The sequence below is a fragment of the Ranitomeya variabilis genome, chromosome 4 (assembly GCF_051348905.1).
Source record: "Ranitomeya variabilis isolate aRanVar5 chromosome 4, aRanVar5.hap1, whole genome shotgun sequence".
Taxonomy (NCBI): Eukaryota; Metazoa; Chordata; class Amphibia; order Anura; family Dendrobatidae; genus Ranitomeya; species Ranitomeya variabilis.
In genome coordinates, this window is record NC_135235.1 from 24,992,989 (window position 1) to 25,020,281 (window position 27,293).

The 27,293-nt window shown below is 42.8% G+C and overlaps 1 protein-coding gene across 3 annotated transcripts; it reads left to right on the forward strand.

Moving 5' to 3' along the window:
• The first annotated feature begins 4,079 nt into the window (after positions 1-4,079).
• FOXJ2 (forkhead box J2) lies at positions 4,080-26,760 on the forward strand. Of its 3 annotated transcripts, none has more exons than XM_077258154.1 (11): positions 4,080-4,249; positions 14,376-14,694; positions 14,804-14,878; positions 15,778-15,858; positions 16,178-16,309; positions 21,504-21,642; positions 22,104-22,313; positions 22,388-22,489; positions 22,779-23,003; positions 23,270-23,380; positions 23,784-26,760. In XM_077258154.1, the coding sequence occupies exons 2-11, from the start codon at positions 14,380-14,382 to the stop codon at positions 23,888-23,890; spliced, it is 1,497 nt and encodes a 498-aa protein (XP_077114269.1). In that variant the 5' UTR covers positions 4,080-4,249; positions 14,376-14,379; the 3' UTR covers positions 23,891-26,760. The 3 variants fall into 3 exon arrangements, with proteins under 3 accessions (XP_077114269.1, XP_077114271.1, XP_077114270.1); XM_077258156.1 differs by having other exon boundaries at positions 4,119-4,249; positions 21,504-21,633; XM_077258155.1 differs by lacking the exon at positions 4,080-4,249 and adding an exon at positions 6,414-6,551.
• The last annotated feature ends 533 nt before the right edge of the window (positions 26,761-27,293 follow it).

Here is a 27,293-nt window from a genome sequence, read left to right on the forward strand (position 1 = left end):
CTTAGGAGTTATTTATAGAGGGGTGCCAATTCGTTGAGATCACTGGATTTTATCTTTCTTATTCACCCTAAAATCCTTTTTGCTTTTGCAGCTGCTGCCTGACATTGAGAACTGCTGCTCCGCTTACTCTCTACCAGAATACACAAGTCCTCCTGTCCTGTCGTCCTCATTTTGCCCCCCACTGATGTCAACCTTACAGGACTGTAACTGACTGGATCCATGTTCTTAATCTTCGTGAACATCGGTCCCACGTCAGCCATCCTCCAATCATACAGCATCAATACTATTATAAGAGAGTCTAAAGAGATGAGCGACAGAGGTCTGTCCACCACTGGGGTCAACAGTGCAGGCAGAAGGGGACATACCATGGATGCACAAGTTACACCAATGTTACCACTGTCTCCACCACCGTGCCTGATATGTTGCATTTGGGTTTCAGCAGGACAATATGGCCAACCTTCTCCACTTTTGTCCATATCTCATTATTCCAGAAGTCTTGTGGTTTGTTCAGATGAATCTTCGCAAACTTTAGCCATACTGCCATATTTTTAGAAAGAAGAGGCTTTCTTCCGACAAGCCTTCCAAACAAATCGTAGTAGTTCAGTCGCTTTCTAATTGTATTTTCAAGAGCTTGAACATAGAACATGCTAACTGAGGCCTTTATAGTCTGAGCTTTAGCTCTTGGGCTTTTTTTTGCAATTTCTGTGTGCAGTTCATGGTCGTACCTTGGGGTGAATTTGATGGCATGTCCACTCCTGGGAAGATTGTCAACTTGTCAATTATCTAACTGTAGAATGATGAACATCATAATTATTTGGAAATGGTCTTATTTTCAGGGCCAAAGAGAGCAGCAACTGCGACACATGAAGGGCCACAGAAAGCAGCAGCGACATGTGCAGGGTCACCGAGAGCAGCAGCTACACGTGCAGGGCCCCAGAGAGCAGCAGCGACACGTGCAGGGTCACCGAGAGCAGCAGCGACACGTGCAGGGTCACCGAGAGCAGCAGCGACACGTGCAGGGTCACCGAGAGCAGCAGCGACACGTGCAGGGTCACCGAGAGCAGCAGCGACATGTGCAGGGTCACCGAGAGCAGCAGCGACACGTGCAGGGTCACCGAGAGCAGCAGTGACACGTGCAGGGTCACCGACAGCAGCAGCGTCATGTGCAGGGTCACCGACAGCAGCAGCGTCATGTGCAGGGTCACCGAGAGCAGCAGCGACACGTGCAGGGTCACCGAGAGCAGCAGCTACACATGCAGGGCCCCAGAGAGCAGCAACTACACATGCAGGGCCCCAGAGAGCAGCAACTGTGACACGTGCAGGGTCACCGAGAGCAGCAGCGACACGTGCAGGGTCACCGAGAGCAGCAGCGACATGTGCAGGGTCACCGAGAGCAGCAGCGACACGTGCAGGGTCACCGAGAGCAGCAGCTACACATGCAGGGCCCCAGAGAGCAGCAACTACACATGCAGGGCCCCAGAGAGCAGCAACTGTGACACGTGCAGGGTCACCGAGAGCAGCAGCGACACGTGCAGGGTCACCGAGAGCAGCAGCGACACGTGCAGGGTCACCGAGAGCAGCAGCTACACATGCAGGGCCCCAGAGAGCAGCAACTACACATGCAGGGCCCCAGAGAGCAGCAACTGTGACACGTGCAGGGTCACCGAGAGCAGCAGCGACACGTGCAGGGTCACCGAGAGCAGCAGCGACACGTGCAGGGTCACCGAGAGCAGCAGCTACACATGCAGGGCCCCAGAGAGCAGCAACTACACATGCAGGGCCCCAGAGAGCAGCAACTGTGACACGTGCAGGGTCACCGAGAGCAGCAGCGACACCTGCAGGGTCACCAAGAGCAGCAGCGACACGTGCAGGGTCACCGAGAGCAGCAGCGACACATGCAGGGTCATAGTGAAGGCGCTTATGACCTGTGTCATTTGAGGTCATGCATTGCAGATTCTCTTGTTTTGTAAGTGGTTCTAGAGATCCTGTCTTCCTCTCTGAAGAAACAATTTGCATATTTATTTTCCCGGAGGAGCATGCATGGCCTATAAGTCGCCTTACACCGGAATGTTACTCTCCAAAAGGCTAGACGTTGCCTCACAGACCCCAGTCAGAGGCCTCTCATACCAATCATATCTCTTTCTTTGCACTGAGGAGGAGCAAACACCCTGAAATGTGTGTTTGCAAACACAGGTTCTGGTTTGGATTTTATCCCAAGTCACATAACAAGGTCCATTAAAGGAATAATATTGACTGTTAGGATTGCTACTTCCACTAGGTGTCACTAGAGTTCAGGTCCTCTTCCTCTCTGAAGAGGTGATTTAAATATCTTGCTATGTAATGCATACATGTGGCCACTTGAGGGCGACATTGCATCAGTTTTGCTCCATGGCTCTGCTGCTTTGATTTTCCCTCTTGCTCCAGTCTGATTTGGGTCTTGGAATCAGAACAGCCATAAAGTTATTATCACAGCGGCTTATTTTGTTTGTTAAATTTGGTGCATTGTTTTTTCAAAGAGGGAATATTAGATTTTTTAAGTCAGCTCACTTGTGGTTGTGTTGTAATTTGTGCCAAATGTATTAAAATGTGACAAATTTGGCAGATTTTTAGACAACACTTTTGTCAGCTCTGCTGCATTCGACAAACCTAATATGAGTTGTGCAAAATACCAAACTCTACTCTGCTGCATCTGACAAATTCCCAATAAATAGAAATATACAACAAAGTCTCTATGAATTGTGCTACGGGACAAACTCAGCAGTGCAACATCTGACAAACACATTATAAAATTATGTCAAATGACAAACTCAGCTTTGCTGCATCTGACAAACCAACAAAATTTTACAGATTACAAACCCAACTCTGCTACATCTAAAAAAAACAAAGGCAGCAGTGAATTCCTCCAAACTACAAACTCAGCTCTGCTGCATCTGACAAACCCATACAATTTCCCAGATTACAAACTCAGCTCTGCTGCATCTAAAAAAAAAACAAACAAAAAAAAACAGCAATAAATTCTTCTAAACTACAAACTCGGGTCTGACAAGCCAGTAAATTGTCCCAAATGGCAAACTCAGCCCTGCTACATCTGACTCACCCATGACTTGCTCCAACTTTCAAATCAGCTCTACCGCATCTGACAAATCCATAAATTGTGTTGTTACAAACGCAACTTTGTTGCTTCTAACATGCGCATAACCTATTCTAAATCACAGACTCAGCTCTGCTGCATCAGAAAAAAATCTAAATTGCTCCAGTCAGCAACCTCAGCTCTGCTGCATCTGACAATTGCATAAATTGTTCCAAGCTGCAAACTCAACAGACCATAAATTGTTCCAAAACAAACTTGGATCTACTGCGTCTGACAAACCGACATATGTTCGTGTCAAATTACAAACTCAACTCCGCTGCATCTGACATATACATAAATTGCTCCAAATTACAATCTCGGCTCTGCTGAATGTCACAAATGTGAAATTACAAACTCAACCCTGCTGCACCGAGCAGCCCATAAATTGTGCTAAATAACAAACTCCTCTCTTCTCCATCTGAGAAACGTATCATAAAATTGTGTGAAATGAAAAACCCGGCTCTGTTGTCCTAAATGACAAGGCCAAACAAAATGACAAACTCATCTCTGCTGCATCCGATGAGAAGTTTGCCACAATTTACGGAGCGTCTGAGCAGTTTATGATTTGAAACAAATCATCGATTCGTCAGATGCAGCAGAGCCGAGTTTGCGAGTCACCGCAGTCATTGCGATGTTGCAGACCCTAGAAAGCTGTAGCAATGTTGTGTTTGCCATTTTCCGGCATGGCATCTGACATGCAGCAGAGCTGAATTTGTCATGTAGTAGAGCTGGGTTTGCCATCTGGCACAATCCCCTATAATATCACAATATGTGTGTTTTACATGGGACTGCATTCTATTCTCTGCAGTTCCAGCTCTGCTACATCCGCCATGCTTGGCCTGTGCACTTCTCCTGCGCTCTCCCCTCCCTGCTCTCCTCCTCCCTCCTTCCCCTTCTCTCTCATGTCCTCCCCTCCTTTTTCAGACTTATGGCCCGGAAGAAAACCCAACCCTGCAGGAAGCAGAAAGTCCTCCTCTATCTGTCTGGATCCCCCCACCCCCTCCATCAGAAATCTGCCTCACCCCCTCCCCAGCCTGTGCAGAGGAGAGGGGGCGACCCCCCAAGAAGAGACCAAGAGAGGAGGCGCAAAGTGTCAGAGGCAACAGGAGGGGAACCAGGGTGAGGAGGCAGCAAAGGGGAGACGCAGACACAGGAGTGACAGCTCCAGACAGATGTGCTCACATGCGGATAATTATAGACACACGGACACATAGCAGCCAGGTACACGCTGCACAGTGACAGCTCCAAACACACACGCCCGCCTGTGACAGCAGCGCACAGTGACAGCAGACACATAGCCCCACAGGTAGACGGATGACTGACGAGGGGCAGCTGACAGAGACAGGCAGACTGTGGAGACGGAGGCGAGCAGACTCTAAACGTGATGGCGGGCACTGACAGTGTGTGGCACGGCCAGACAATGAGACTGAGGAGCAGGCGTATCGGGGCTGACGACAGGCAGCGAGATTGCTAGACAAAGCGGTAGACATGGAAAGGGGGCGACGGCAGGGGTGGGCATACATGGCATTGAAATGTGTGGGCGATGCTGAAAATGTGATGCTTGTGAAGAAGGCAAGTGGGTGCTGGTAACGTGGGGCAGGCGAACAAGCGGCTACGGGTGTAGTGGGACACAAAGGGGAGAGGTTGCATGTATTGGGGGCAAGTAGACTGGTAACGGGAAGGCGGGAAAGGCTGAACATGTCAGACAGTGGTTGCATGTATTAGAGGGGGTGAGTAGTCGGGCAGTGGGAAGGCGGGAAATGGCGGGAAGGGCTGATCATGTCAGACAGTGGTTGCATGTATTAGAGGGGTGAGTAGGTTGGTAGTGGGAAGGCGGGAAAGGCCTGGAAGGGCTGAACATGTCAGACAGTGGTTGCATGTATTAGAAGGGGTGAGTAGTCGGGCAGTGGGAAGGCGGGAAATGGCGGGAAGGGCTGATCATGTCAGACAGTGGTTGCATGTATTAGAGGGGTGAGTAGGTTGGTAGTGGGAAGGCGGGAAAGGCCTGGAAGGGCTGAACATGTCAGACAGTGGTTGCATGTATTAGAGGGGGTGAGTAGTCGGGCAGTGGGAAGGCGGGAAATGGCGGGAAGGGCTGATCATGTCAGACAGTGGTTGCATGTATTAGAGGGGTGAGTAGGTTGGTAGTGGGAAGGCGGGAAAGGCCTGGAAGGGCTGAACATGTCAGACAGTGGTTGCATGTATTAGAGGGGTGAGTAGGTTGGTAGTGGGAAGGCAGGAAAGGCCTGGAAGGGCTGATCATGTCGGACAGTGGTTGCATGTATTAGAAGGGGTGAGTAGTCGGGCAGTGGGAAGGCGGGAAATGCCGGGAAGGGCTGATCATGTCAGACAGTGGTTGCATGTATTAGAGGGGTGAGTAGGTTGGTAGTGGGAAGGCGGGAAAGGCCTGGAAGGGCTGAACATGTCAGACAGTGGTTGCATGTATTAGAAGGGGTGAGTAGTCGGGCAGTGGGAAGGCGGGAAATGGCGGGAAGGGCTGATCATGTCAGACAGTGGTTGCATGTATTAGAGGGGTGAGTAGGTTGGTAGTGGGAAGGCGGGAAAGGCCTGGAAGGGCTGAACATGTCAGACAGTGGTTGCATGTATTAGAGGGGTGAGTAGGTTGGTAGTGGGAAAGCAGGAAAGGCCTGGAAGGGCTGATCATGTCGGACAGTGGTTGCATGTATTAGAAGGGGTGAGTAGTCGGGCAGTGGGAAGGCAGGAAATGCCGGGAAGGGCTGATCATGTCGGACAGTGGTTGCATGTATTAGAGGGGTGAGTAGTCGGGCAGTGGGAAGGCGGGAAATGCCGGGAAGGGCTGATCATGTCGGACAGTGGTTGCATGTATTACAGGGGGCAAGTAGTCGGGCATTGGGAAGGTGGGAAAGGCCGGGAAGGGCTGATCATGTCGGACAGTGGTTGCATGTATTACAGGGGGCAAGTAGTCGGGCATTGGGAAGGCAGGAAAGGCCGGGAAGGGCTGATCATGTCGGACAGTGGTTGCATGTATTAGAGGGGGCAAGTAGTCGGGCAGAGGGAAAGGCAGAAAATGCCAGCAAGGGCTGATCATGTCGGACAGTGGTTGCATGTATTAGAGGGGCAAATAGATGGGTAGTGGGAAGGCAGAAAAGGTCGGCAAGAGCTGATCATGTAGGCCAGTGGTTGCATGTAGCAGAGGGGGCGAGTAGACGGGTAGTGGGAAAGCGATAAAGGCCGGCAAGAGGCTTAACATGTAGTGTAGGCATGAGAGCAGGAGCTGGGTATGAAGGGCAAGCACGTACATATAGAGGCAAGTATAGTGGGGCAGCAAGAGGAAATAATATGGGGGAAGCAGAGGAACAGGAGGTGGGAATGCTAGAGATAAGCAGGAGCTGGTAAAGCAATTGCTGGTGAACCATGGAAGTCATGCAGGCTGTTGCCGGTAGGTGGTGTAGTTGGGTAGACCGTTACCGGTTTACTAGAGCAGGAAAAAATGCGTTGCTTGTATCAAGATCAAAAGGCAAGCGGGTGCTGGCAATGTAGAGTGGGCAAGTGGACGGGGCAGGAGGGCAACTGTCAGCTATATGGGGAGGTAAGCAAGGAAGTGCTGGGGTGGCAATGACAAAAGGCAAACACTAGTTGTATGGCAAAGACAGGTAAGCAATCGTTGGGTCAGTTCAGTGGGTAAGTAAATTCTGGTAGGTCAGGGCAAGGCAGGTAAGAAGGCAAGCAATGTGGTGATCAGGTACCAGAAATGCTGGTGGATGTTGTGTGTGGGCCGGGGGGACACTGCAGGCAGCGCTGGTGTAGAGGAGACAGAACAAGGCAGCAATCACACGATGATGGAGGCAGACAGAGAAAGTATCCGAAAAATGGACAACACCGAGGAACAGACATCTAAGATACAATGTGACGACACACAGACGGGCAGACCACTAACAGACCCCCTGACTACACACGTCTAGAGACAATGTAACAAAGACAGAGATACAATGTAAGAACACACGGACACCTGTAGCTACAGACAGACACATAGATACAATGTAAGAACACACGGACACCTGTAGCTACAGACAGACGCATAGATACAATGTAAGAACACACGGACACCTGTAGCTACAGACAGACACATAGATACAATGTAAGAACACACGGACACCTGCAGCTACAGACAGACGCATAGATACAATGTAAGAACACACGGACACCTGTAGCTACAGACAGACGCATAGATACAATGTAAGAACACACGGACACCTGCAGCTACAGACAGACGCATAGATACAATGTAAGAACACACGGACACCTGTAGCTACAGACAGACGCATAGATACAATGTAAGAACACACGGACACCTGCAGCTACAGACAGACGCATAGATACAATGTAAGAACACACGGACACCTGTAGCTACAGACAGACACATAGATACAATGTAAGAACACACGGACACCTGCAGCTACAGACAGACGCATAGATACAATGTAAGAACACACGGACACCTGTAGCTACAGACAGACGCATAGATACAATGTAAGAACACACGGACACCTGCAGCTACAGACAGACGCATAGATACAATGTAAGAACACACGGACACCTGTAGCTACAGACAGACGCATAGATACAATGTAAGAACACACGGACACCTGTAGCTACAGACAGATGCATAGATACAATGTAAGAACACACGGACACCTGCAGCTACAGACAGACGCATAGATACAATGTAAGAACACACGGACACCTGTAGCTACAGACAGACGCATAGATACAATTTTAGAACACACAGACACCGGCAGCTACAGACAGACGCATAGATACAATGTAACAACACACGGACACCTGTAGCTACAGACAGACGCATAGATACAATGTAAGAACACACGGACACCTGTAGCTACAGACAGACGCATAGATACAATGTAAGAACACACGGACACCTGTAGCTACAGACAGATGCATAGATACAATGTAAGAACACACGGACACCTGTAGCTACAGACAGATGCATAGATACAATGTAAGAACACACGGACACCTGCAGCTACAGACAGACGCATAGATACAATGTAAGAACACACGGACACCTGTAGCTACAGACAGACGCATAGATACAATGTAAGAACACACGGACACCTGTAGCTACAGACAGATGCGTAGATACAATGTAAGAACACACGGACACCTGTAGCTACAGACAGACGCATAGATACAATGTAACAACACACGGACATCTGTAGCTACAGGCAGACACATAGATACACTGTAAGAACACACGGACACCTGCAGCTACAGACAGACGCATAGATACAATGTAAGAACACACGGACACCTGTAGCTACAGACAGACGCATAGATACAATGTAAGAACACACGGACACCTGTAGCTACAGACAGATGCATAGATACAATGTAAGAACACACGGACACCTGTAGCTACAGACAGATGCATAGATACAATGTAAGAACACACGGACACCTGTAGCTACAGACAGACGCATAGATACAATGTAAGAACACACGGACACCTGTAGCTACAGACAGACGCATAGATACAATGTAAGAACACACGGACACCTGTAGCTACAGACAGACGCATAGATACAATGTAAGAACACACGGACACCTGTAGCTACAGACAGACGCATAGATACAATGTAAGAACACACGGACACCTGTAGCTACAGACAGACGCATAGATACAATGTAAGAACACACGGACATCAGTAGCTACAGACAGACGCATAGATACAATGTAAGAACACACGGACACCTGTAGCTACAGACAGACGCATAGATACAATTTTAGAACATACGGACACCTGTAGCTACAGACAGACGCATAGATACAATTTTAGAACACACGGACACCTGTAGCTACAGACAGACGCATAGATACAATGTAAGAACACACGGACACCTGCAGCTACAGACAGACGCATAGATACAATGTAAGAACACACGGACACCTGCAGCTACAGACAGACGCATAGATACAATGTAAGAACACACGGACACCTGCAGCTACAGACAGACGCATAGATACAATGTAAGAACACACGGACACCTGTAGCTACAGACAGACGCATAGATACAATGTAAGAACACACGGACACCTGTAGCTACAGACAGATGCATAGATACAATGTAAGAACACACGGACACCTGCAGCTACAGACAGACGCATAGATACAATGTAAGAACACACGGACACCTGTAGCTACAGACAGATGCATAGATACAATGTAAGAACACACGGACACCTGCAGCTACAGACAGACGCATAGATACAATGTAAGAACACACGGACACCTGCAGCTACAGACAGACGCATAGATACAATGTAAGAACACACGGACACCTGTAGCTACAGACAGACGCATAGATACAATGTAACAACACACGGACACCTGTAGCTACAGACAGATGCGTAGATACAATGTAAGAACACACGGACACCTGCAGCTACAGACAGACGCATAGATACAATGTAAGAACACACGGACACCTGTAGCTACAGGCAGACACATAGATACAATGTAAAAACACACGGACACCTGTAGCTACAGACAGATGCGTAGATACAATGTAAGAACACACGGACACCTGCAGCTACAGACAGACGCATAGATACAATGTAAGAACACACGGACACCTGTAGCTACAGGCAGACACATAGATACAATGTAAAAACACACGGACACCTGTAGCTACAGACAGATGCGTAGATACAATGTAAGAACACACGGACACCTGTAGCTACAGGCAGACACATAGATACAATGTAAGAACACACGGACACCTGTAGCTACAGACAGACGCATAGATACAATGTAAGAACACACGGACACCTGTAGCTACAGACAGACGCATAGATACAATGTAAGAACACACGGACACCTGTAGCTACAGACAGACGCATAGATACAATGTAACAACACACGGACACCTGTAGCTACAGACAGATGCGTAGATACAATGTAACAACACACGGACACCTGTAGCTACAGACAGACACATAGATACAATGTAAGAACACACGGACATCTGTAGCTACAGACAGACGACGATACAATGTAAGAACACACGGACACCTGCAGCTACAGACAGACGCATAGATACAATGTAAGAACACACGGACACCTGTAGCTACAGACAGATGCATAGATACAATGTAAGAACACACGGACACCTGCAGCTACAGACAGACGCATAGATACAATTTTAGAACACACGGACACCTGTAGCTACAGACAGACGCATAGATACAATTTTAGAACACACGGACACCGGCAGCTACAGACAGACGCATAGATACAATGTAACAACACACGGACACCTGTAGCTACAGACAGACGCATAGATACAATGTAAGAACACACGGACATCTGTAGCTACAGGCAGACACATAGATACAATGTAAAAACACACGGACACCTGTAGCTACAGGCAGACACATAGATACAATGTAAGAACACACGGACACCTGTAGCTACAGAGAGACGCATAGATACAATGTAAGAACACACGGACACCTGTAGCTACAGAGAGACGCATAGATACAATGTAAGAACACACGGACACCTGTAGCTACAGAGAGACGCATAGATACAATGTAAGAACACACGGACACCTGTAGCTACAGAGAGACGCATAGATACAATGTAAGAACACACGGACACCTGTAGCTACAGAGAGACGCATAGATACAATGTAAGAACACACGGACACCTGTAGCTACAGAGAGACGCATAGATACAATGTAAGAACACACGGACACCTGTAGCTACAGACAGACGCATAGATACAATGTAAGAACACACGGACACCTGTAGCTACAGATGCGAAGATACAGGGGTGGGGCGGGGTGGTGTTGTCTAAAGATGCTGTTGCTCTGTGTGTTTTTGGTGTATTTTTGTATATAGATCATAGAATGTTAGAGTTGGAAGGGACCTCCAGGGCCATCGTGTCCATCCCGCTGCTCAATGCAGGAGTCACTAAACCATCTCAGATAGATGTCTGTCCAGCCTCTGTGTGCAGACGTCCATTGAAGGAGAACTCACCACCTCTTGTGGCAGCCTCTTCCACTATATTTGGATATTTGTAGTCACCTCTTAGCCTTCTGTTTTGCAAGCTATACATTCCCAGATCCTTTAACCGTTCCTCGTAGGACATACTTTGTAGTCCGCGCACCATCCTGGTCGCTTTTCTCTGAACTTGCTCCAGTTTTTCAATGTCATTTTTTAAAATGTGCCCAGAACTGGACACAGTATTCCAGATGAGGCCTGACCAAGGAGAAGTAGAGGGGGATAATTACTTCACGTGATCTAGACTCTATGCTTCTCTGAATACATCTTAGAACTGTTTATCTTTTTTTGCTGCTGCATCACACTGTTGACTCCTGTGCAGTCTGTGATCTATTAGTATACCCAAGTCTTTTTCACACGTGCTGTTGTTTAGTTCTCTTCCTCCCATTCTGTAGATGTAATTTTAGTTTTTCTTGCCCAGATGTAGAATCTTGCATTTCTCCGTTTAATACGATTCTATTAGTTGCTGTCCATTGTTCAAGCTTATCTAGATCCTTCTGAATCCTTTCTCTGTCTTCTCTAGTGTTAGCTATCCCTCCTAGCTTTGCATCATCTGCAAATTTGATCAGTTTACCTTCGGTTCCCTTATCTAGATCATTTATAAAAATATTGAACAATGGGGCCAGGATAGAGCCTTGTGATCCCCACTTGAAACACTTGTCCAATTGGATTTGCAACCATTTATTATCATTCTTTGAGTATGATCACTGAGCCAGTTATGAATCCATCTAACCGTAGCCTTGTCAATCCCATACTCGATCATTTTTCAATAAGGATAGTATGAGATACTTTATGAAATGCTTTGCTGAAGTTGAGATATACAATATCTACCACAGTTCCCTGATCCACCCAGTCAGTGATTCCATCATAGAAGGAACTTAGATTAGTCTGGCATGACTTGTTTGCCCAAACCCATGCTGGTTCTGGTTATTTAGTGGATTGCAAAAAAGCAATAGATAGCATATTTTCATTTTGACACCACCAGTTAAAATGTAATAGGATAATTTTTGCACTTTGGAACATTACAATGATTAGCCAAAGTTACATGATGAAGAGGTGACTACCAGCAGCTGCCATTAGGGGGAGCTCACTGAGCACTATGTATATTCTGATCGAAAAAATGAGCTTACTCCAAGGCAGAAGATATCTAAGGAGAGGATCTGGAACTGTGTATCAGGAAAAGAGAGCATCAAAAATGTAATGTAAAAAGAAATGCATCGCCATTAAATTCGTCATCTATAAAATGGTGGTGAAGGCTGGACATTCCCTTAAAGTCATTAGTGCAATTTCTACACCCAAAGGAAATGTTAGCACCATATGCGGTTATATCAGTACAATGTGTGAACTTATACATTGCATACATTCAGATTCCAGCCAAATTCAGGTGCTGCGTATAATACTGGTGCCAGATCTGCTTACTGAAACATCAGTTACTTATATTCTTACATAGGAGCAGTATTAAAGTAGTTATATTCTTGTACATAGGAGCAGTATTTATAGTAGTTATATTCTTGTACATAGGAGCAGTATTATAGTAGTTATATTCTTGTACATAGGGGCAGTATTATAGTAGTTATATTCTTGTACAAAGGAGCAGTATTATAGTAGTTATATTCTTGTACATAGGAGCAGTATTATAGTAGTTATATTCTTGTACATAGGGGCAGTATTATAGTAGTTATATTCTTATATATAGGGGCAGCATTATAGTAGTTATATTCTTGTACATAGGGGCAGTATTATAGTTGTTATATTCTTACATAGGAGCAGTATTATAGTAGTTATATTCTTGTACATAGGGGCAGTATTATAGTAATTATATTATTGTACATAGGGGCAGTATTATAGTAGTTATATTCTTGTACATAGGAGCAGTATTATAGTAGTTATATTCTTGTACATAGGGGACAGTATTATAGTAGTTATATTCTTGTACATAGGGGCAGTATTATAGTAGTTATATTCTTGTACATAGGGGGCAGTATTATAGTAGTTATATTCTTGTACATAGGGGCAGTATTAAAGTAGTTATATTCTTGTACATAGGAGCAGTATTATAGTAGTTATATTCTTGTACATAGGAGCAGTATTATAGTAGATATATTCTTGTACATAGGGGCAGTATTATAGTAGTTATATTCTTGTACATAGGGGCAGTATTATAGTTCTTATATTCTTACATAGGAGCAGTATTATAGTAGTTATATTCTTGTACATAGGGGCAGTATTATAGTAGTTATATTCTTGTACATAGGAGCAGTATTATAGCAGTTATATTCTTGTACTTAGGAGCAGTATTATAGCAGTTATATTCTTGTACATAGGGGCAGTATTATAGTAGTTATATTCTTGTACATAGGAGCAGTATTATAGTAGTTATATTCTTGTACATAGGAGCAGTATTATAGTAATTATATTATTGTACATAGGGGCAGTATTATAGTAGTTATATTCTTGTACATAGGAGCAGTATTATAGTAGTTATATTCTTGTACATAGGGGCAGTATTATAGTAGTTATATTCTTGTACATAGAAGCAGTATTATAGTAGTTATATTCTTGTACATAGGGGCAGTATTATAGTAGTTATATTCTTGTACATAGGAACAGTATTATAGTAGTTATATTCTTGTACATAGGAGCAGTATTATAGTAGTTATATTCCTGTATATAGGAGCAGTATTATAGTAGTTATATTCTTGTACATAGGGGGCAGTATTATAGTAGTTATTTTCTTGTACATAGGGGACAGTATTATAGTAGTTATATTCTTGTACATAGGGGCAGTATTTTAGTAGTTATATTCTTGTACATCGGGGCAGTATTACAGTAGTTATGTTCATGTATATAGAGGCAGTATTATAGTAGTTATATTCTTGTATCTAGGGGCAGTATTATAGTAGTTATGTTCTTGTATCTAGGGGCAGTATTATAGTAGTTATGTTCATGTATATAGAGGCAGTATTGTAGTAGTTATATTCTTGTATCTAGGGGCAGTATTATAGTAGTTATGTTCATGCACATAGGGGCAGTATTATACACTTGTACAGATGAGGCTGAATGTTTCTCTCTGTATTAAGAGTTTTTTCTTGCTTTCATACAGATCCTTGTCATTCTCATACAGCCATCTTCCATTAATCTTTCAGAGTTACTGACCTGCCCTTTTACTTTCTCAGCCTCATGATGGCGTCTGACCTGGGCAGCAGCCTGACCTCCATAGATTGGCTCCCGCAGTTGACCATCCAGGCTGCAATGAAGGGGTCTCAGCAGAGCAGCGGAGGCAGAAAAGGACCTGGATCTCCCACCGACCCCAACGCCATGTTAACTAAGGAGGAGGCGGCTGCACATCGAGATGGAAAACCCCCTTACAGCTATGCCAACCTCATCCAGTATGCGATAAACTCCGCACCTGCCAGGCGTATGACCCTCAGCGAGATCTATCGCTGGATCTGTGACAACTTCCCGTATTACCGCAATGCCGGTGTAGGATGGAAGGTGAATCAGAAAAGAAATGGAATAGAAATTACTTTTTGTCTGGGGGAAGGGGGTCACTTATTTTTTTCTTACAGGTACATTAACTTGTTTTCTTGTTTCTATCATGCAGAACTCAATCCGCCATAATTTGTCACTAAATAAATGTTTCAGAAAAGTGCCGCGCCCCAGAGACGATCCCGGAAAGGTGAGCGAACCGTAGCCCTAACCCTACACAAAAGTGCCCAAAATTGCGCCCAATAGGTCATGTGTAGTCTGACTAGTCAAAGTAACCAGTGTCAGGAAGCTGCTGCTAAAGCAAAACTTTTTTTTTTCTTACTAAAGTTAAAGGGTCAAATAACATCGTATAAATCGATAGTAAAAGCCAATATAGGAAACTTTGTAATTTATCTCATCAGAGAAATCAACTTCTTTCTCCACTCTTGGGCCACTTCTCCTCTCCCACCTCCTAAACTCCTCATTCACTGTGAAAAATGCTAAAATCAGTTTTCGGTAAAAAAAATAAAAAGCAAACTGAAAAGTTCATTGAGGGGTCAGATTACAAATGCATATAAAGTTTATGAAGATGGAAGAGGAGCAGAGTGAAAAAAGAGAAGCAAAAGGTGCTACTTCTTACTGTTTAAGTGGTTCATTTCACCCGTGCTAAATTCACAGCAACACTGCTCAGTACTGCACTATGATGTACTCCATGGTGCTGCTTTCTAGTAAGTTTTTTTCTATCTCACACCGTTCAAAGCTACACTGCTCAGTACCGCTGCTGCTTTCTACTAAGTGTTTTATCTCATCACAGAGCTGGATTCACAGCTACACTGCTCATTACTGCTGTATAATGTGCTTCATAGAGACAGGAGAGCAGGAATGTCACGTGTGGTTCAGCAAATCTCCACCTTCTAGATTAGAAACAATTGAAAATTAGAGTTTGAGACTACGATGGGGAAAATGGTGAAAAATGCAGCTTAAGAATCGTATCACAGTCAGAAAAAGTGTTATGCCTCTTGTACACAATGACAGCGCTTTCTGAACAGTCTCCTGAAAGAGAGAAAGACAGTAGAGTAATTGATTTAATTTCTGGCAACTAATTTCCAGGGATCGTACTGGATGATTGACAGCTGTCCCAAAGAAGATGTAGCCCTTCCCCGCAGAAAACGTCCGCACCCCGACGATGAGGTAAGATAACGATTGACATACCAGCGTAATAAAAGTCACATTAAAGAACTATGAGCAATCTTCTAATATAACAATAATAAAGGAATTGCTGACTGTACAAACTAACGCTAAGGACCAGAGGATAGACTAATCCCTGGCACTGCCCTGCAGGTGTCGTGGGCGTTTATGGCGGCCCATACAGTCGTAGCATAGACACGATTAGTGCCAATGATCGCCATAATATGGTCAGCTTGTTAATGACTTACATTATGTCTATGGTCATCTTTACAGAAAGTATCTCAGCCTTGAAGTTTTATGGTGTCATCATTTCTCTATACAGCTTTCCCAAGACTCCCCTGAACCGGAGGTCAATAAAAGTCCCCTGAGTTCCACCAGTGACGTCTCCTTACCTACCGAAAACACACAAGGTCATCACATGGAGAACAACTCAGCTCTCCCAAGCTACAGCCAGGTAACAGGCCAGTATGTGGGATCAGAAGTGAAAACACACTGTTCTCTATATATAATACTGCCCCCTATGTACAAGAATATAACTACTATAATACTGCCCCCTATGTACAAGAATATAACTACTATAATACTGCTGCTGTGTACAAGAATATAACTACTATAATACTGCCCCCTATGTACAAGAATATAACTACTATAATACTACTCCTATATACAAGAATATAACTACTATAATACTGCTCCTATATACAATAATATAACTACTATAATACTGCCCTCTATGTACAAGAATATAACTACTATAATACTGCTCCTATGTACAAGAATATAACTACTATAATACTGCCCCCTATGTACAAGAATATAACTACTATAATACTACTCCTATGTACAAGAATATAACTACTATAATACTACTCCTATGTACAAGAATATAACTACTATAATACTGCCCCTATGTACAAGAATATAACTACTATAATACTGCCCCTATGTACAAGAATATAACTACTATAATACTGCCCCCTATGTACAAGAATATAACTACTATAATACTGCCCCCTATGTACAAGAATATTACTATAATCCTGCCCTCTATGTATAAGAATATAACTACTATACTACTGCTCCTATGCACAAGAATATATCTACTGTAATACTGCTCCTCTATGCAAGAATATAACTACTATAATACTGCTCCTATATACAAGAATATAACTACTATAATACTGCCCCCTATGTACAAGAATATAACTACTATAATACTGTCCCTATGTACAGGAATATAACTACTATAATACTGCTCCTATATACAAGAATATAACTACTATAATACTGCCCCCTATGCACAAGAATATATCTACTATAATACTGCTCCTATATACAAGAATATAACTACTATAATACTGCCCCTATGTACAAGAATATAACTACTATAATACTGCCCCTATGTACAAGAATATAACTACTATAATACTGCCCCTATGCACAAGAATATATCTACTATAATACTGCTCCTATATACCAGAATATAACTACTATAATACTGTCCTCTATGTACAAGAATATAACTACAATACTGCTCCTATATCCTATATACAAGAATATAACTACTATACTACTGCTCCTCTATGCAAGAATATAACTACTATAATACTGCTCCTATATACAAGAATATAACTACTATAATACTGCTCCTATGTACAAGAATATAACTACTATAATACTGCCCCCTATGTACAAGAATATTACTATAATCCTGCCCTCTATGTATAAGAATATAACTACTATACTACTGCTCCTATGCACAAGAATATATCTACTGTAATACTGCTCCTCTATGCAAGAATATAACTACTATAATACTGCTCCTATATACAAGAATATAACTACTATAATACAGCTCTATGTACAAGAATATAACTACTATAATACTGCTCCTATGTACAAGAATATAACTACTATAATACTGCCCCCTATGCACAAGAATATGTCTACTATAATACTGCTCCTATATACAAGAATATAACTACTATAATACTGCCCCCTATGCACAAGAATATATCTACTATAATACTGCTCCTATATACAAGAATATAACTACTATAATACTGCCCCTATGTACAAGAATATAACTACTATAATACTGCCCCTATGTACAAGAATATAACTACTATAATACTGCTCCTATATACCAGAATATAACTACTATAATACTGTCCTCTATGTACAAGAATATAACTACAATACTGCTCCTATATACAAGAATATAACTACTATACTACTGCTCCTATGCACAAGAATATATCTACTATAATACTGCTCCTCTATGCAAGAATATAACTACTATAATACTGCTTCTATATACAAGAATATAACTACTATAATACTGCTCCTATGTACAAGAATATAACTACTATAATACTGCTCCTATGTACAAGAATATAACTACTATAATACTGCCCCATGTACAAGAATATAACTACTATAATACTGCCCCATGTACAAGAATATAACTACTATAATACTGCTCCTATGTACAAGAATATAACTACTATAATACTGCCCCCTATGCACAAGAATATGTCTACTATAATACTGCTCCTATATACAAGAATATAACTACTATAATACTGCCCCTATGTACAAGAATATAACTACTATAATACTGCCCCTATGTACAAGAATATAGCAACTATAATACTGCTCCTATGTACAAGAATATAACTACTATAATACTGCCCCCTAAGTACAAGAATATATCTACTATAATACTGCTCCTATATACAAGAATATAACTACTATAATACTGCCCCCATGTACAAGAATATAGCAACTATAATACTGCTCCTGTGTACAAGAATATAACTACTATAATACTGCCCCCTATGCACAAGAATATATCTACTATAATACTGCTCCTATATACAAGAATATAACTACTATAATACTGCCCCCATGTACAAGAATATAGCAACTATAATACTGCTCCTATGTACAAGAATATAACTACTATAATACTGCCTCCTATATCCAAGAATATAACTACTATAATACTGCTCCTATGTACAAGAATATAACTACTATAATACTGTCCCTATGTACAAGAATATAACTACTATAAAACTGCCCCCTATGTACAAGAATATCACTACTATAATACTGCCCCTATGTACAAGAATATAACTACTATAATACTGCTCCTATATACAAGAATATAACTACTATAATACTGCTCCTATGTACAAGAATATAACTACTATAATACTGCTCCCTATGCACAAGAATATATCTACTATAATACTGCTCCTATATACAAGAATATAGCTACTATAATACTGCCCCTATGTACAAGAATATAACTACTATAACACTGCCCCTATGTACAAGAATATAACTACTATAATACTGCCCCCTATGTACAAGAATATCACTACTATAATACTGCCCCTATGTACAAGAATATAACTACTATAAAACTGCCCCCTATGTACAAGAATATAACTACTATAATACTGCTCCTATGTACAAGAATATAACTACTATAATACTGCCCCCTATGTACAAGAATATAACTACTATAATACTGCTCCTATGTACAAGAATATAACTACTATAATACTGCTCCCTATGCACAAGAATATATCTACTATAATACTGCTCCTATATACAAGAATATAACTACTATAATACTGCCCCTATGTACAAGAATATAACTACTATAACACTGCCCCCTATGCACAAGAATATATCTACTATAATACTGCTCCTATATACAAGAATATAACTACTATAATACTGCCCCTATGTACAAGAATATAACTACTATAATACTGCCCCTATGTACAAGAATATAGCAACTATAATACTGCTCCTATGTACAAGAATATAACTACTATAATACTGCCCCCTATGCACAAGAATATATCTACTATAATACTGCTCCTATGTACAAGAATATAACTACTATAATACTGCCTCCTATATCCAAGAATATAATTACTATAATACTGCTCCTATGTACAAGAATATAACTACTATAATACTGTCCCTATGTACAAGAATATAACTACTATAAAACTGCCCCCTACGTACAAGAATATCACTACTATAATACTGTCCCTATGTACAAGAATATAACTACTGTAATACTGCTCCTATGTACAAGAATATAACTACTATAATACTGCCCCCTATGTACAAGAATATAACTACTATAATACTGTCCCTATGTACAAGAATATATCTACTATAAAACTGCCCCCTACGTACAAGAATATAACTACTATAATACTGTCCCTATGTACAAGAATATAACTACTATAAAACTGCCCCCTACGTACAAGAATATCACTACTATAATACTGTCCCTATGTACAAGAATATAACTACTATAATACTGCTCCTATGTACAAGAATATAACTACTATAATACTGCTCCTATGTACAAGAATATTACTACTATAATACTGCTCCTATGTACAAGAATATAACTACTATAATACTGCCCCCTATGTACTAGAATATAACTACTATAATACTGCCCCTATGTACAAGAGTATAACTACTATAATACTGCTCCCTATGCACAAGAATATATCTACTATAATACTGCTCCTATATACAAGAATATAACTACTATAATACTGCCCCTATGTACAAGAATATAACTACTATAACACTGCCCCTATATACAAGAATATAACTACTATAATACTGCCTCCATGTATAAGAATATAATTACTATAATACTGTCCCCTATGTTCGAGAATATAACTACTATAATACTGCTCCTATATACAAGAATATAACTACTATAATACTGCCCCTATGTACAAGAATATAACTACTATAATACTGCCTCCATGTATAAGAATGTAATTACTATAATACTGTCCCCTATGTTCGAGAATATAACTACTATAATACTGCTCCTATGTACAAGAATATAACTACTATAACACTGCCCCTATGTACAAGAATATAACTACTATAATACTGCTCCTTTGTACAAGAATATAACTACTATAATACTGCCTCCATGTATAAGAATATAATTACTATAATACTGTCCCCTATGTTCGAGAATATAACTACTATAATACTGCTCCTATATACAAGAATATAACTACTATAATACTGCTCCTATGTACAAGAATATAACTACTATAATACTGCCTCCATGTATAAGAATATAACTACTATAATGCCGCCTCTATGTACTAGAATATAGCAACTATAATACTGCTCCCTATGTTCAAGAATATAACTACTATAATACTGCTCCTATGTACAAGAATATAACTACTATAATACTGCCTCTATGTATAAGAATATAACTACTATAATACTGCCTCTATGTATAAGAATATAACTACTATAATACTGCTCCTATGTACAAGAATATAATTACTATAATGCCGCCTCTATGTACTAGAATATAAATACTATAATACTGCCCTCTATGTATAAGAATATAACTACTATAATGCCGCCTCTATGTATAAGAATATAACTACTATAATACTGCTCCTATGTACAGAATATAACTACTATAATGCCGCCTCTATGTATAAGAATATAATTACTATAATGCCGCCCCATGTTTTCGTCCTCTGCCTTGCTGTGTATAGTAGCAGTGTCGGTCTGTGTCTCCCCCCATGTCATGTAATAATCCCCCCTCTGGTGTATTATAGGCGGCCTCGGCTCACATGCCAGCAGACTCACGGACTCCATCATACAACAACAGCGATTGCTACAAGTTCTCCTTCTCGGAGATCCCCGACCTCAGCTGTTCCTTCCGCAGCCTGTACCGTACTTTGCAGGGTAAACAGGGTGAGAATGGCGGTGGGGAATTGTAGGAACATGGACGGCACCCACATAATGGGATATTGGGGTGCGGACATGATATTATACAGGTAGTGCGGGAGAATTAGATTTCTGAATATTAATCTCTGTACAATTACAACTTTCCTTCACACTTTGCTTCAGTTTATCCTCATTTTCCAGATCTCTGCTTTCTGTCAGTGAATTGTAACGTTCTCCTTTACATGTAGAACCTGAAATCCTGCTCAGATCGAAGATTTCTTTTTCCGCATTTCTATTGAGTGCAAAGTAGCGATGTGCAGCCTGCAGCTGCTGAGAAACTACAACTCTCAGCATGCCCGGACAGCCAGTATGCTGGGAGTTGCAGTTCCACCACATCTCGAATATGACTGTTCCCATTCACTGACAGCAAGCAGAGATCTTGAGAGCAATGACTAAGATAATTCGGATTTTCTCCATTTTCCCGTCAGGGCTCTCGCCTCTCCCCGCTGACGTACAGCCGCCATCGTCAAGCTGCTGCATGTACCAACAGAATTCGGGGGAGTCTTCCTCGCTGCACCCCCACAACGTCCCCAACATGAACAACCCCTCGTCTTCTCACCATCCCAGCCAGCACCAGCAGCCGCCATACCTCCCCTCCCAGCAGATGCCCCGACCCCCCGCTCCTGGGATGCCTATGGGTACGTTCTGTACGCGACGTGCGCCTTCGCTTCTTCTCGGCGGAAGAGCTGACAATCGCTCGTCTTTTCTCCAGGTCTTCCCAGCGACTGGTGCTCCAACATAGACTCCTTAAAGGAAAGCTTCAAGATGGTCAGCAACTTGGACTGGTCCACCGTGGACCTGTCCCAGTTCTCAGGTAAGGATGTAATGGTTCCCCCTGGTGGACAGTTGCGGAATTACATCTAAAAGATCAGTTCTAATTTATGCGAATTCCGTAAGATTTAAATCCCACATTGATACATTTTTTTGCCTCCGGTCACATCCAAAGCTGCATCAAAATTCAAGACGAAATCTGAATGCAGCTTTGGTTGTGAATTCAGAGCAGATGCGCAACATTTCATAAAGAGTCAAATGGCAAAATGATTTTCCAAAGGGGGTCTGTTCGTTAAAGGGGCACTCTCTAAATGCATGTCTCGCCTCATCAGACCTCATGGAGAGCCTCCGCCAGGCAGAACTGAAGAACTGGAGCCTGGATCAGCATCACATCGCCAGCCTGTGCGACTCCTTAAGTCATCTGCTAAGTCACACCGGACTCCTGCCTCCCACCTCCTCACATGGACAAGCACCCCCCTGCCAGGCCCAATTAATGCCCCCCACCACCAGCAGCGCCTGTGCACTCCAGGGAGCAAAGCCAGGTCATACCATGGCAGGTAGGAATGGGGAACAAAAACAGCGCCACTCTAGTCCACAGGTCGTGTGCGGAATTGCAGCTCAGCTCTATGCACTTCCATGAAACCGAGTTGCAGTACTAGACACAACCTGTGCACAATGGTGGCGCTGTTTCTAGAATAAAAAAAATCAGGGAGTTTTTTTTGTGTGTGTACTTTTATAACACACTTGATAATATGGGAAATTACTGATTTATCTAATATACTTTATTTCTTTTAATTTGTTTTGTTTTACTGATTACTTCCAGTCACCCCCTATGGGCAGAACCAGCAGCCTCCAGCATCCTGTGGTCATAATTTCACTGCACCCCCTGGGTATCCTATCCAAACCCAGGCCCCTCCAACATACAGCCAGCAAGGTGAGGTTCACGGGAAACATGGTCCTAAGATAACTGGTAACTTTGAAAAAAATCTCAAAAATTAAAGGGGAGGTCTAGTGGGGATTTACAAAGACACACCGAGGTCTAGATGGATTTTTGATTTTTTTCCCCATTGGGTTTTGCTCAGCCGCATCATCTACTTGAGACTTGTCTGAAATAAATCCCCGTTTTGCCCAAGAGGCTCTGCTGCAGCTTTGTGCCTCAATGCTTTACACTGCAGCTTTGCTCCTTTGGACACCGGAGGTAGAATTTATCACTTCCTCTGCAGTAGAAAAGTGGCATCAAAAAGAAACAAAATTTGGCGTAAGTGGTATTTTGACTTAGGGAGAAGCAGAAAAGTCTTTTTTATGGTCGTTTACGGCTTTTTTTTCCCCGCCCATAGGCCGCCATTCTCAGCGCGCTCTGTACCCGCCGGCTCGCCAGGTACTCCGTTATCCTCCCAGCAGCGAAGAAATACAAGACGACTTTGACTGGGACTCTATCGCTTAAAGACTCTGCGCTGCAAAACCCCCCAGGTGGAATACAAAAGAAATATAGGAGAGGGTTAAACGCTCCCTCCACGTGTATAGATATATATAAATATATAAATGTATATCTTCGCCCGACAATCAGGGCCGACGGGCCCCTGTCACTGGATTCGGAGACCCTTCCCGCACACAGACGTTTTATATCTCTCCCTCCGGGACACATCGAGGATGGCGCCCGTCCTCTGCCCGCCTCGTACGTCCTAGTGCCAAGCTGTACCGGTGTTACCATGGGGGGAGGCAATCACAGCGTCTCCGGGGAGCGGAGGACTGGGCTGCCAGTCTACCCAAGGTTCACTTATTTATAAAGCGTACGTATATTGCACAGCACAAAGTGTTAACCAGGAGTCTACAGCCATCTTTGGACTTGAGACGTTGGTGAGATTTCCTACAGACTTTCATGACTTTTTTCGGCAGACCCCGTCCCCGAAATCCCAGAAACAACTATTTACAAACCAGCGCGATCGTCCGTCTTCTTTGTATTGCTTCCCGTTGGATGTCTCTTATGCTTTTACCGTTTTGTTGTGAAGTTCATTACTGTAGTGGTATGTGGCACATAGAACGAGCGGACCCGACCATGCCAAGGGAGGCATCATGGTTTGTACATCACAAAAATAAGGCTTTTTTTGGGGGGAGGAAAAAATAACTCCCTCCAACACTTCATCTTTTGGATTGGATTCCTGGGTTGGTTTCCATCTTGGATGATCGATAGAGGACTGGCAACTATGGCTCCTGGGCATGCACGTCCCGGATATGGATCCTACATCGAAAAATGGAAAAATTGGAGAGGCTGTGGTTTGTGGATAGGCTCAGTCTTATGGGTAACGGTCATCCTGGTGGTATTTGTACACAGCCCTCTAATCAGTGGTTATCCTGGTCACTCGTAGACACAGTACTCTAGTCAATGGTTAATATTGGTTGCATTTTAAACTAGGCAATGGCTATCCTGGTCGTATACAGGCACGGTCTTCTAGTCTCTGATTGGTATGTGGGTACAGTCTATGGCTATGCCAATCATAAGTGGGCACAGTCCTTTCATCAATGGCTATCCTGGTCGTATACAGGCACTGTCTTCTATTCACTGATGGGCATACCCATAGACTTTACCCACACACCAATTATAAGTGGGCACAGTCCTTTCATCAATGGCTATCCTGGTCATATACAGGCACTGTCTTCTATTCACTGATGGGCATAGCGATAGACTTTACCCACACACCAATCATAAGTGGGCACAGTCCTTTCTTCAATGGCTATCCTGGTCATATATTGGCTCAGTCTACTAATCAATGATTATCCTAGTTATTTGGGCTCAGGTTTCAAGTCGATGGCTATCCTGGTTATATTGGGCACAGTCCACTAGTCAATGGTTATCCTGGTCAGTTTTGGGCACTCTAGTCAATGGCTATCCTGGTCATGTTAGCACAGTCTACTAATCAATAACTATCCTTGTTGTAATGATGGAGCCAGCTGATACCTTGATGGGCATAGACCACCAAATAGTCCTTATGCCAGTAGCATACTGGCCAACCAGTATTTTTCCATTACGTGGGTGTTGACCCCCCATGATGAAGCAGGCTATATCCAGGTCACCATCACGCTGACCTCCCGAGTCTCACGGGGGCTCTTCAGTTTACAGCAATGCATAATCCTGCAGAATAGTTTAGTATTCAGCTTACATCAATATATTGTGCCAGGTGAAAGATCCAGATGCCGGGTGTACCAGAAAGCGCCTTCTACAATCCTAGTTAGTGGGTTTCCCATATTTGTAGTGCCCATATTCTTCATGTCGGCAGATCGTGCAGTGCCCTGGTGTTACGGGATATCATTTCTCGAGCATCGCTGTGGTGGAGCGGAGAAGCACCAGACCTTTACGGGAGATTCATGGTTGCGGTTAGTGATGGCTCATGGGTCGGCGTGTACACTGTGCATTTCCCCGAACGTTAAATTTCTCGGTAACTATAAATTATGGATTTGTCCTACATGGTAATAATTGTACTTGCCCACTTGTTGTGCTAGTTACACACTGTATAATGTCCACAGCAGTTGACCCTTCCAGAATTGTGCAGATCCAAGTTCGCTCGACAGGGTTTCTTATGGCTCTAGATGTTTTGGTTGGGTAGACCCTCTGGGCTTCAAGTCATAATTGGTGATTATAGGGATATACGTTTCTAAGACAACCACTATGGAGGCAATTACAGCTCCTTTAGGGAATAATTGCCTCTACCTCACTGTTCCCAAAAGTCTCGGAAACTTGAGAGATGACTTGTGAGAACGTTTTCCCTGAAATCGATCAGTTTGAGCAAGGTTGATGACCCACTGACTTTTCACCATTCATTTGAGCAATGCAGGCAGTACATTCAGTGTCCGGGTGAAGGAAGATGGAAGTTGGAGTGGCCGGTCCATCATTGCTCAGTGACTAGAAGGGTCCCATCTTGATCGTCTTCCTAATGATATCGATTTTTCATGACCTTAGAGGTCTGGTGCTCTTCAGTCATGTCTACGTATACACAGTCCAGATTGTTCCAAATCACAGCCAAAATTGCATTCATGTTGGCCATTCTCATGTGCGATGTGCCCGGTCCAGTCCAAATCACACACATGACCTGAAAATTTAACTACCCGGAAAACTTCATATCCATTGTAGGATCTCGTTTACATCGATCTTGGCTGTTGAGTGGTGGAGAAATGGCACAACAGTTGACGAGCTGCCCTGGAATCATTTAACCCAGTCGCCATCCTCTCCGTTCGAAAGCCATCTTTGTGACTCCCAATTATTTTGCTGTTCAAAATGAGTCTCAATGGACGCTTATTAAACATATCAGCAGAAAATGGCTTTTGCTTGATGTTTTTTTTTTCCCAATGATGATACTGATTAACAGATGCACTTGACGCAAAATTGCACAAAGAGGAGAACAAACATCATACAAAATGGATATTTATATAAATAAATGCAGACACGTGTATGGGCAAGGCAGGTAGGTTACGACGTTGCAGTCCGTCACCGGTACGCTGCCTGTTAAATACAATATAAAACTACAGTTTTTATTAAAATATATAAAATAACTGTACAAAATAAAATTCATCCAGCGCACGGGACGCTGGTCGCCGAGTAATACTTTAGAAAGAGCAATCCCATCCAAGAGGGATTCATACATAGCAATGGGCATCCATATATTAGAGTGATTGTCCCGTCTACGTACGTAACATCAAGCCGTGTCCATGGCACGTTCCACTGACCATCTGCGTGTTGGGGTGGTCATGCATGTTTGCATAGTGTGAATTAACAGACTGGATGGAATTACCTTTTCAGTGGTCAAAAAAGTTGAAAAATTTGCTACACACTACACATCCATACAATCACACAT